The 12,995-nt window shown below is 50.9% G+C and overlaps 1 protein-coding gene across 1 annotated transcript in view; it reads left to right on the top strand.

Moving 5' to 3' along the window:
• ZBTB17 (zinc finger and BTB domain containing 17) overlaps positions 1-12,995 on the top strand; it is a 50,866-nt gene that overhangs the window by 14,801 nt on the left and 23,070 nt on the right. The window contains exons 4-6 of the mRNA XM_083161825.1: positions 2,157-2,255; positions 2,533-2,628; positions 4,574-4,998. Coding sequence (XP_083017951.1) covers positions 2,157-2,255; positions 2,533-2,628; positions 4,574-4,998 — 620 coding nt within the window. The remainder of the gene's footprint in view (positions 1-2,156; positions 2,256-2,532; positions 2,629-4,573; positions 4,999-12,995) is intronic.

Below are 12,995 nucleotides of genomic sequence, written 5' to 3'. Positions count from 1 at the left end.
TACATAGGAAGATACATACAAACACAGCCAGTGACGGGTCCAATACAAGATGAATCAATCTCTTATTATTTATTCTTTGGGACACGTCAGGGGCCACAGGGCTAACGTTGGGTAGTGGAGTGGGAGCATTCCAGCACCTAAATGGTTAAACTTCTCCCTGCCTCCCAGGGCAGCCAGGCTCCTCCCCTCCTCTACCCCGCCTCTAGGCCAGGAAGCTCAGTTTATTCGGTGCTGGCAGGAGCCAACATGCACCTTAGAGAGGGGCTGCATTATGCAGCCTTACTTCTTTTGAAATCTTTATTTTTTTCATTCTATTTTTATACACTGACTGTGGGTCAGACAGGGCAGCAGCGCTGGGGGTCTATTATACACCCATGCTGCTGCTCCATCACCCGGGCACGCACGGGGGACCGCCGGGCTGCGCTAGCAAGTGGACGTCTGGTACGCCATTCCTGCTGGACCACCATGGATAAAGTGTGTGGGCAGCAGCGCCGGATCACCGCCATTTTACCAGAGTTGCATGAGGTCATCTTCCCTGGCGGCCATTTGTTAGCAGGGGGAGAGGGATCACCTCAAACAGACACTCCCCCGGGGACAGTAGGAAGTGGCTAATGGGCCCTCCATCCGGTGATGTTCCAGATCCTGGTACGCCGTTGTGGCAGACCCAGAGCGATGGCATCGCACCACAACCTCAAGGTCACCCTGTACTGGTCCAGGTCTCACGACCCCAAGGGCTTGCATGGTGGATTCCCTGTCAGCCCTAGGGCTGTTTTGCTGTCATGTACTCCCGCCCCCAGTCACCTTTCCTAATCTTCCATCCTGGTAGGGCGGTTCCTTCACACCTCCCCAAGGTGCTGTCTAAGTTTCATGTCAACCAGGAGATTGTGGTCCCTGCCTTTGGCGACCGGATACCTCCCTAGATGTGGTCCGTGCTTTGGGCATCAATGTGCGTCACACTAAGGGGATGTTCAATCACCGGCGAGCATCTCCCGCCGGGCCCTATTCAATGCTGTCCTCCCAGACAGCATTGTGCAGGGTATCTCGGCAGTACGAGCCCGACTTCACAAGGCTTGTTCTGCCGAGAACGGCCAGGAAGTGACGAGCTTCTGGCTGCAGCTCTCCTCTTCTCGGCCGCAACTCGCGGCCAAGCCCCGTCTCGCTCCCTGGCAGGCGGGACTTTGAATCCCGCCTGCATGTTCTCGGTTGAGCTGACCGAGAACAGGACTGGGTCATGGCGGTCGAGCAAGCTCGACTGCCGTGACCCTCACAATGAATACCACCTAAGGCTCTTCGGAAACCAGACTCTCTCTTTGTCCTCTAGGAATTTCAAAAGAGAGGTTGGCCTGCTACTAATCAGACAATTGCCCGTTAGCTTAGATCTGTCATCAAGCAGGCAGACTTGGATGCCTCCCTCCCAGTTCCTGCGGTGGTCCGGGCTAATTCCATGAGTTTTGTGGGTGCGTCTTTGGCTGTTAGGGGCAGGGCAGCGACTTGGATATCTGCCAATACTTTCTTACACTTCTATGCGTTTGATACATTTGCCTCCTAGGACTCATCCTTTGGCCAGAGTTTAATGGCTGCAGTACAGGCACGTCCCCACCCTTAGGTGGCTGCTTTCGCACGTCCCAGCATTAGCCTTGTGGCCCCTGACTTGTCCAGAAGAATAAAACCAGATTTATGTCTTACTTGTTAAATCTCTTTCTTCGAGGACGTCAGGGGCCACAGGAATCCCTCCCTTCCGCGCCTGTTTTAGTTATTTTAACGTTTACGTTAAAGGTTTGGTTACATAGTTGCCTGTTGGGGGTACTAACCTGTGTTCAGAATGTGTTCTGTATGGGTTTCTCTTCCTTCTCTCCTGCCTTGGCTTGTTAAAAACTGAGCTTCCTGGTCTGGAGGCGGGGTAGAGGAGGGGAGGAGCCTGGCAGGCAGGAAGAAGTTTAACCTTTCGGGTGCTGGAATGCTCTCTCTCCCACTCTACTACCCAGCATTAGACCTGTGGCCCCTGACATCCTTGAAGAAAGAGATTTAACAGGTAAGACATCAATCTAATGTCTGAGTCACAGCCGTGCCTGCAGGCCGTGCATACGCTGGGGGTGTGACCGGAGATATGGTATAGGTGTGCCCCCGCCGATGTCTGACCATAACCTTCCTTCCAGACGTCATACAAGCAGAGGGAGATGCTGCCAGTGATGTGGAGACCAGAGAGCCAGCTGTGTACCCGCACAATGAGACCGGTGGCACGTCCTGTGAGACGGGTGAGTAATAAACCCTGGGCATATGTATTTACTCCCTTTAATGTTTTCTGAAATCCATTGCTCAAGTTCTATAGCTAAATGGGCACCCATAAAACCCTGATCCCTAATCCTAGACTCCTACACAACCTGATCTGATGTCATCACCGTGCATGGCTGGTAGTGACATCACTCGTTGTAAAGGGAGCGGGGAACGTTCCTGGTTCTGTATCTCAAACTGAGCCTTATATAATTTCCTCCAATATCATGCACATTAATAATCTCCTGCTTTCTGTGTAAGGCGGCATTGTCAGCAACCAAGTGCCCCAAGAGGTGGAAGGAAAGGAGCCAGAGACCCATCCCTTACCGGAACCAATGCCAACGGCCACAGATGGAGGTGAGCCGCAGTCATTGGGTCTCGTTATACGTTATATGTACAGAATTGCAGTTGATTTGCACAAAAGCACCGAATTGTTAATGCACTTGTATTCATTTATTGATACGTCCAACCAGAAATAACAATATCCTGGATCTCTTGATAAGCAACAACAGGGACATTCTTACTAACATAACCATAAGGGAGACATTGGGGAACACTGATCACAATATGATCACATTTGATTTACATTTTAACAAGGATAATTATATTGGAGCAACTAGGTCCTTAAATTTCAGAAAAGCAAACGTTGGTAAGTTTGAGGAGTCCTTGAAGTATATAAACTGGAAGGTATGGATACTACTAAAAGGTGGCAAACTTTAAAAAAAATTACTGCTGGAGGGCACTGATAAATGTATTTCTAGGGTAAATAAAAGAACACATGTCAAAAGGAAACCTATGTGGCTTAACAGCAAAGTCAAATTTGAAATAGCTAAAAAAGGAGGGAAAAGGAAAAGACAAAGCGGATTTATTCAATGAATATTTTGCTTCTGTATTTACAAGGGGAGAATCTCCACAGATTAAATGCTCGGCTTTTGATGGCTCCCAAACTGTATGTTTGAGTGAGGAAATAGTCAAATATACATTACAGAACCTAAATAGTAACAAATCTTCTGGCCTGGACGAAATACACCCGAGGATACTAAAAGAATTGAGTTCTGTCATAGCACTACCATTATATTCGGGGAATCAATAATCTAGGGGACGGTACCAAGGGACTGGCGCATAGCTAACGTAGTGCCAGTATGGAAGAAAGGTAGCAAAACTAACCCTGAAAATTATAGACCAGTCAGCCATACATCCATTGTGGGGAAAATATTACAAGGAATAATAAGAGATAGTATCCAATATTTCTTAGAACCGGAGAAGGCGATATGTAAGGCTCAGCATGGGTTCGTCAAAAATAGATCATGTCAGACTAATTTATTTAGCTTCTATGAGGAAGTCAGTAGGGGGCTGGACTTAGGGAAATCTGTTGATGTAATACTGCTTGATTTCACTAAAGCTTTGACAAGGTGCCTCATAAAAGGTTATTAATGAAACTAGGTAATTAAGGGCTAGGAGATAACATTTGCAATTGTATTAAAAACTGGTTGCACAATTGGGGACAGAGAGTGGTGGTAAATGGCATACATTCCAGCTGGGGTAAGGTCCAAATGGAGTCCTGCAAGGTTCAATATTGGGACCCACCTTGTTTAATATATTCATTAATGGAAGTGACATTGTGAGAAAAATTGCAATATTTACGGACGACACGAAATTGAGTAAGAAAATTTAATCCAGGTGTCAGCCGGGGGGCCCTGTTGCTGGGCCCAAAGCGGAAGTGGGCGGGGCCTGGCGCCCTCCAGCCCCCTGCCATGCCCACGTTTGCCCTGGGGGGGGGGGAATGCTGGTGGCAGCCGCCCGAGGGGGCGAATACTTACCAGGCTTTGTGCCACACTACCGCGTTGCCGCGGCCATAAGCTGCTCAGTGACTGTTCCTGGGGGACATAGTGACGTCGCCAATGAGCGACCTGCGGCGTCCATATTATCTGTGGGCAGCCAGGAGTTGTGCCCAGTCAGGGGGGACAGCAGCTGCCCAGTCAGAGGGGACAGCGGCCAAATTCGGACCGGCCCACCGGAAAATGGCCCAGTTTCCCAGGGGGGCCAATCCGCCCCTGGAACAGGTACAGAGAAGGGCGACTAAACTAGTAAAAAGTCTTGAATCACTAGAATACAAAGATAGGTTATACCAGGCTGAATGTTATCACTGGAGAAACGGAGGCTGAGAGGTGATAAGATTAGTATGTTCACATACAGGATTGGGAATCATATGGAACTGGGAGATGATTGGTCACTAACAGGCCTATGCTTAGCCTAAAGGCATGATCCCTTACACATCACCAATCTGTCTTCTCTTTACCAGTCACAGATACTGAGAATAGACAGACGAGGCCGGGCGATGTATTGAGTTCAGCAGCCTGGTCCCCGACTTCTCAGCAAAATAATGAGGGTAAACAAGTGACAGAGCCACAGGGCAAGGAGCAGATGTCATCCAGCGAGCCGACGCAGGAGGCGGTCAGCGTGGATTCTGCGGAGCAGATCGCTGATCAGCTAACAGAACAGGACGACGAGGACTTGTGTGCACCAGAACATGAGAATGACCAGGAAAACGAGGAGACCATCAGTGAGGCCAGGATGGAGAATGAAGACTCTGTGGATGAAAATGTATCTACGGATAACTCCACCCAGGATGCCTCCGGAGCCCTGCGGCAGCTGCGTTCCTCCACCATGAATTATGCTGATCGCACAGAGTCCCGTCAGTACAGCGCCAACACCCATGTGTGTGAGGTAAGCTCCCGGGGACATTGTCCTCCTGTGTGTGTGCTCCAATATCTATCCAGAGTAGGGGGAGAGACCGGTGTGGGGTGTATACAGGGCTGTCCATGGGGTGGTGTGGGGTGTATACAGGACTGTCCATGGGGCGGTGTGGGGTGTATACTGGACTGTCCATGGGGCGGTGTGGGGTGTATACAGGACAGTCCATGGGGTGGTGTGGGGTGTATACAGGACTGTCCATGGGGCGGTGTGGGGTGTATACAGGACAGTCCATGGGGCGGTGTGGGGTGTATATACAGGACTGTCCATGGGGTGGTATGGGGTGTATATACAGGACAGTCCATGGGGTGGTGTGGGGTGTATATACAGGACCGTCCATGGGGCGGTGTGGGGTGTATATACAGGACTGTCCATGGGGCGGTGTGGGGTGTATATACAGGACAGTCTATGGGGTGGTGTGGGGTGTATATACAGGACTGTCCATGGGGCGGTGTGGGGTGTATATACAGGACAGTCTATGGGGTGGTGGGTGTATATACAGGACTGTCCATGGGGTGGTGCGGGGTGTATATACAGGACAGTTCATGGGGGGGGTGTATATACAGGGCTGTCCATGGGGCGGTGTGGGGTGTATATACAGGACAGTCCATGGGGTGTTGTGGGGTGTATATACAGGACTGTCCATGTGGCGGTGTGGGGTGTATATACAGGACAGTCCATGGGGTGGTGTGGGGTGTATATACAGGACTGTCCATGGGGTGGTGTGGGGTGTATATACAGGACAGTCCATGGGGTGGTGTGGGGTGTATATACAGGACAGTTCATGGGGCGGTGTGGGGTGTATACAGGACTATCCATGGGGCGGTGTGGGGTGTATATACAGGACTGTCCATGGGGCGGTGTGGGGTGTATATACAGGACTGTCCATGGGGCGGTGTGGGGTGTATATATAGGACTGTCCATGGGGTGGTGTGGGGTGTATATACAGGACAGTCCATGGGGTGGTGTGGGGTGTATATATACAGGACAGTCCATGGGGTGGTGTGGGGTGTATATACAGGACTGTCCATGGGGCGGTGTGGGGTGTATATACAGGACAGTCCATGGGGTGGTATGGGGTGTATATACAGGACAGTCCATGGGGCGGTGTGGGGTGTATATACAGGACAGTCCATGGGGTGGTATGGGGTGTATATACCGGACAGTCCATGGGGCGGTGTGGGGTGTATATACAGGACTGTCCATGGGGCGGTGTGGGGTGTATATACAGGACTGTCCATGGGGCGGTGTGGGGTGTATATACAGGACAGTCCATGGGGTGGTGTGGGGTGTATATACAGGACAGTCCATGGGGTGGTGTGGGGTGTATATACACGACTGTCCATGGGGCGTGTGTGGGGTGTATATACAGGACAGTCCATGGGGCGGTGTGGGGTGTATATACAGGACAGTCCATGGGGCGGTGTGGGGTGTATATACAGGACAGTCCATGGGGTGGTGTGGAGTATATATACAGGACAGTCCATGGGGCGGTGTGGAGTATATATACAGGACAGTCCATGGGGCGGTGTGGGGTGTATATACACAGGACAGTCCATGGGGCGGTGTGGGGTGTATATACAGGACTGTCCATGGGGCGTGTGTGGGGTGTATATACAGGACAGTCCATGGGGTGGTGTGGGGTGTATACAGGACTGTCCATGGGGCGGTGTGGGGTGTATATACAGGACTGTCCATGGGGCGGTGTGGGGTGTATATACAGGACTGTCCATGGGGCGGTGTGGGGTGTATATACAGGACTGTCCATGGGGCGTGTGTGGGGTGTATATACAGGACAGTCCATGGGGTGGTGTGGGGTGTATATACAGGACTGTCCATGGGGCGGTGTGGGGTGTATATACACAGGACAGTCCATGGGGCGTGTGTGGGGTGTATATACAGGACTGTCCATGGGGCGTGTGTGGGGTGTATATACAGGACTGTCCATGGGGCGGTGTGGGGTGTATACAGGACTGTCCTTGGGGTGCTGTGGGGTGTATATACAGGACTGTCCATGGGGCGGTGTGGGGTGTATATACAGGACAGTCCATGGGGTGATGTGGGGTGTTATACGGGACAGTCCATTGGGTGGTGTGGGGTGTATATACAGGACAGTCCATGGGGTGGTGTGGGGTGTATATACAGGACAGTCCATGGGGTGGTGTGGGGTGTATATACAGGAAAGTCCATGGGGTGGTGTGGGGTGTATATACAGGACAGTCCATGGGGTGGTGTGGGGTGTATATACAGGACAGTCCATGGGGTGGTGTGGGGTGTATACAGGACTGTCCTTGGGGTGCTGTGGGGTGTATATACAGGACTGTCCATGGGGCGGTGTGGGGTGTATATACAGGACAGTCCATGGGGTGATGTGGGGTGTTATACGGGACAGTCCATTGGGTGGTGTGGGGTGTATATACAGGACAGTCCATGGGGTGGTGTGGGGTGTATATACAGGACAGTCCATGGGGTGGTGTGGGGTGTATATACAGGACAGTCCATGGGGTGGTGTGGGGTGTATACAGGACTGTCCTTGGGGTGCTGTGGGGTGTATATACAGGACTGTCCATGGGGCGGTGTGGGGTGTATATACAGGACAGTCCATGGGGTGATGTGGGGTGTTATACGGGACAGTCCATTGGGTGGTGTGGGGTGTATATACAGGACAGTCCATGGGGTGGTGTGGGGTGTATATACAGGACAGTCCATGGGGTGGTGTGGGGTGTATATACAGGAAAGTCCATGGGGTGGTGTGGGGTGTATATACAGGACAGTCCATGGGGTGGTGTGGGGTGTATATACAGGACAGTCCATGGGGTGGTGTGGGGTGTATACAGGACTGTCCTTGGGGTGGTGTGGGGTGTATATACAGGACTGTCCATGGGGCGGTGTGGGGTGTATATACAGGACAGTCCATGGGGTGATGTGGGGTGTTATACGGGACAGTCCATTGGGTGGTGTGGGGTGTATATACAGGACAGTTCATGGGGGGGTGTATATACAGGACAGTCCATGGGGCGGTGTGGGGTGTATATACAGGACAGTCCATGGGGTGGTGTGGGGTGTATATACAGGACAGTCCATGGGGTGGTGTGGGGTGTATATACAGGACAGTCCATGGGGTGGTGTGGGGTGTATATACAGGACAGTCCATGGGGTGGTGTGGGGTGTATATACAGGACAGTCCATGGGGCGGTGTGGGGTGTATATACAGGACAGTCCATGGGGTGGTGTGGGGTGTTATACAGGACAGTCCATGGGGTGATGTGGGGTGTATATACAGGACAGTCCATGGGGCGGTGTGGGGTGTATATACAGGACTGTCCATGGGGCGGTGTGGGGTGTATATACAGGACTGTCCATGGGGCGGTGTGGGGTGTATATACAGGACTGTCCATGGGGTGGTGTGGGGTGTATATACAGGACTGTCCTTGGGGTGCTGTGGGGTGTATATACAGGACAGTTCATGGGGCGGTGTGGGGTGTATATACAGGACAGTCCATGGGGCGGTGTGGGGTGTATATATACAGGACAGTCCATGGGGTGGTGTGGGGTGTATATACAGGACTGTCCATGGGGTGGTGTGGGGTGTATATACAGGACAGTCCATGGGGTGGTGTGGGGTGTATATACAGGACAGTCTGTGGGGAGGTGTGGGGTGTATATACAGGACAGTCCATGGGGTGGTGTAGGGTGTATATACAGGACAGTCCATGGGGTGGTGTGGGGTGTATATACAGGACAGTCTGTGGGGAGGTGTGGGGTGTATATACAGGACAGTCCGTGGTGTGGGGTGTATATACAGGACAGTCCATGGGGTGGTGTAGGGTGTATATACAGGACTGATTGTGTCCCACATTCTAAGATAGTTGAATGGATAAGATTTTGGTTGCAATACAGAAAACAGAGAGTTGTAGTAAACAGAGTACAGTTACAGGAGGGAAAGGTTACAAGTGGAGCACCCCAGGGATCTGTACTTGGACCGGTGCTTTTTAATATCTTTATTGGTGATATTGCAAATGGAATTGAGGGTAAAATGTGCCTTTTTGCAGCTGACACAAAGGTATGTAACAGGGTAGACACACCAGGAGGGGTAAAACAAATGATTGAGGATCTAGGTAGATTAGAGGAATGGACAAGAGCATGGTAACTACAGTTTAATGCCAAAAAATGAAAAATCATGCACTTGGGTCTCAGAAATCCAAAGACTAAATATAGTATAAATGGCACTAGAATGGAAACTACTGAGGAAGAGAGGGATCTAGGGGTCACTATTTCAGGGGACTTAAAGGCAGGTAGGCAATGTAACAAAGCAATGAAGAAGGCAAGTCAGATGCTTGGTTGCATAGGGAGAGGTATCAGCAGTAGAAAGAAAGAAGTAATAATGCCACTGTATAGGTCATTGGTACGACCTCACCTAGAGTATTGTGTTCAGTTCTGGAGGAATTTTCCCTTTCATCCACTAGGTGTCACTGGAGTAACAGTGGGGAATAGAAGGCGACCACAGGGAGCATGGGCACTTTAAATATAAAAATTATTGTGGCCAACTCCTCCCCTTCTACGTCCCCTCTCAGTCTTAGATTGTGCCCGCAAGGGAGCAGGTCACACTTGTGCTCACTCCTGGGCTTTTTGATAATTATAGATAAAGCAGAGAGTTTTTACAATGAGGACAGGCAGATAGTTGCTGCTACTATCTGTCTCAGTGGCGGAACTCCCGGAGGCAATGGAGTCATCTGCCGCCGGGCGCCAGGCTTACAGGGGGGCACTGGCTCCATTGCCTCCGTTGTTCCGCTTAGTGCCGCTGCCGCCTGCCGCACTTATCTTACTCATACTACGGTGCGGCTGTTATGTAGCAGTGCGGGTCAGTGGGCGGGCAGGCGCTCCCGTTTTCTTATTAGTAGTGGTGAGCTGTGCAGGCGTGCGGTCGCCTCCCCTCCCCTGTGTTTTGGTTGCTCCCCCCCCCGTAGCCATGTGCGCAGCCCGCCCGTGTCGCTGCTCCTCTGTCACCTAGCGATGAAGACAGAGCCAGGAGTCGGGCGGCAGACAGTACACTCCACACAGCCAGTGTGCGAGTGTGACTGTCTGTCACTGAAGCAAGCAGGCGGCAGGGAGATGCGGCAGCGTTTGAGTGTAAGTCAATCTCTCTCGCTCTCTCTTTTTCTATGAAGGGGGGGGGGGCACTTTTATCTTGCCTCCGGGCGAATTGAACGAACTTACGCCACTGATCTGTCTGCTACGTGGGAAGCCTGCCGGAGGGAGCCAGCTGCTGTTGCGGTTTGCGCCTGGCTCCCTGGCGGCAGAGACCACCGTCTCTGGAGATGAAACGGGCGCCGCGATCCTCCCCCAGTCACACCGCCGACGGCAGTGCTGCGGCTCTGTGAGTATTCCCTGCCTCACTGTTAGCAGCGGAGGTCAGGGCACCTAAAAGGCGGCTAAAGTAGAGGAGAAGGAGCTGTCGGGCGGGGGTTGGAGTTACCGCGCGGTGCTCCCAGCTGCCCCGACTATCCCCAGTGTTATAGGGTGCAGGCGGCAGCCATTTTCTTTGTACTTGGCGCTGCTGGAGACTCTGTGTTATCCTTGCACGCTCTCCCAAGGCTGCAAGTTACAACATCCCTACTCTCCTGGTGACCGTCCTGCTATATATATACCATAGCGCTGTTTAGACCCTGTGGCAGCTTCTCTCTTTCACTGTCTCTCCCATCCAGTGTTTCTATCTGGTTCTTCTATACCTCCTCTCCCATCTCTCCCATCCAGTGTTTCTATCTGGTTCTTCTATACCTCCTCTCCCATCTCTCCCATCCAGTGTTTCTATCTGGTTCTTCTATACCTCCTCTCCCATCTCTCCCATCCAGTGTTTCTATCTGGATCTTCTATACCTACTCTCCCATCTCTCCCATCCAGTGTTTCTATCTGGTTCTTCTATACCTCCTCTCCCGTCTCTCCCATCCAGTGTTTCTATCTGGTTCTTCTATACCTCCTCTCCCATCTCTCCCATCCAGTGTTTCTATCTGGTTCTTCTATACCTCCTCTCCCATCTCTCCCATCCAGTGTTTCTATCTGGTTCTTCTATACCTCCTCTCCCATCCAGTGTTTCTATCTGGATCTTCTATACCTACTCTCCCATCCAGTGTTTCTCTCTGGTTCTTCTATACCTCCTCTCCCATCTCTCCCATCCAGTGTTTCTATCTGGTTCTTCTATACCTACTCTCCCATCTCTCCCATCCAGTGTTTCTCTCTGGTTCTTCTATACCTACTCTCCCGTCTCTCCCATCCAGTGTTTCTATCTGGTTCTTCTATACCTCCTCTCCCATCTCTCCCATCCAGTGTTTCTATCTGGTTCTTCTATACCTACTCTCCCATCTCTCCCATCCAGTGTTTCTATCTGGTTCTTCTATACCTCCTCTCCCATCTCTCCCATCCAGTGTTTCTATCTGGTTCTTCTATACCTCCTCTCCCGTCTCTCCCATCCAGTGTTTCTATCTGGATCTTCTATACCTCCTCTCCCATCTCTCCCATCCAGTGTTTCTATCTGGTTCTTCTATACCTCCTCTCCCATCCAGTGTTTCTATCTGGATCTTCTATACCTACTCTCCCATCTCTCCCATCCAGTGTTTCTCTCTGGTTCTTCTATACCTCCTCTCCCATCTCTCCCATCCAGTGTTTCTATCTGGATCTTCTATACCTACTCTCCCATCTCTCCCATCCAGTGTTTCTCTCTGGTTCTTCTATACCTCCTCTCCCATCTCTCCCATCCAGTGTTTCTATCTGGTTCTTCTATACCTCCTCTCCCATCTCTCCCATCCAGTGTTTCTATCTGGATCTTCTATACCTCCTCTCCCATCTCTCCCATCCAGTGTTTCTATCTGGTTCTTCTATACCTCCTCTCCCATCTCTCCCATCCAGTGTTTCTATCTGGATCTTCTATACCTACTCTCCCATCTCTCCCATCCAGTGTTTCTATCTGGTTCTTCTATACCTCCTCTCCCATCTCTCCCATCCAGTGTTTCTATCTGGTTCTTCTATACCTCCTCTCCCGTCTCTCCCATCCAGTGTTTCTATCTGGTTCTTCTATACCTCCTCTCCCATCTCTCCCATCCAGTGTTTCTATCTGGTTCTTCTATACCTCCTCTCCCATCTCTCCCATCCAGTGTTTCTATCTGGTTCTTCTATACCTCCTCTCCCATCTCTCCCATCCAGTGTTTCTATCTGGATCTTCTATACCTACTCTCCCATCTCTCCCATCCAGTGTTTCTATCTGGATCTTCTATACCTACTCTCCCATCTCTCCCATCCAGTGTTTCTATCTGGTTCTTCTATACCTCCTCTCCCATCCAGTGTTTCTATCTGGATCTTCTATACCTACTCTCCCATCTCTCCCATCCAGTGTTTCTCTCTGGTTCTTCTATACCTCCTCTCCCATCTCTCCCATCCAGTGTTTCTATCTGGTTCTTCTATACCTACTCTCCCATCTCTCCCATCCAGTGTTTCTCTCTGGTTCTTCTATACCTACTCTCCCGTCTCTCCCATCCAGTGTTTCTATCTGGTTCTTCTATACCTCCTCTCCCATCTCTCCCATCCAGTGTTTCTATCTGGTTCTTCTATACCTCCTCTCCCATCTCTCCCATCCAGTGTTTCTATCTGGTTCTTCTATACCTCCTCTCCCATCTCTCCCATCCAGTGTTTCTATCTGGTTCTTCTATACCTCCTCTCCCATCTCTCCCATCCAGTGTTTCTATCTGGTTCTTCTATACCTCCTCTCCCGTCTCTCCCATCCAGTGTTTCTATCTGGATCTTCTATACCTCCTCTCCCATCTCTCCCATCCAGTGTTTCTATCTGGTTCTTCTATACCTCCTCTCCCATCCAGTGTTTCTATCTGGATCTTCTATACCTACTCTCCCATCTCTCCCATCCAGTGTTTCTCTCTGGTTCTTCTATACCTCCTCTCCCATCTCTCCCATCCAGTGTTTCT

This window comes from Crinia signifera, chromosome 19, assembly GCF_055691185.1.
Source record: "Crinia signifera chromosome 19, ASM5569118v1, whole genome shotgun sequence".
Classification (NCBI taxonomy): domain Eukaryota; kingdom Metazoa; phylum Chordata; class Amphibia; order Anura; family Myobatrachidae; genus Crinia; species Crinia signifera.
This window is presented reverse-complemented; position numbering and strand designations above follow the sequence as displayed.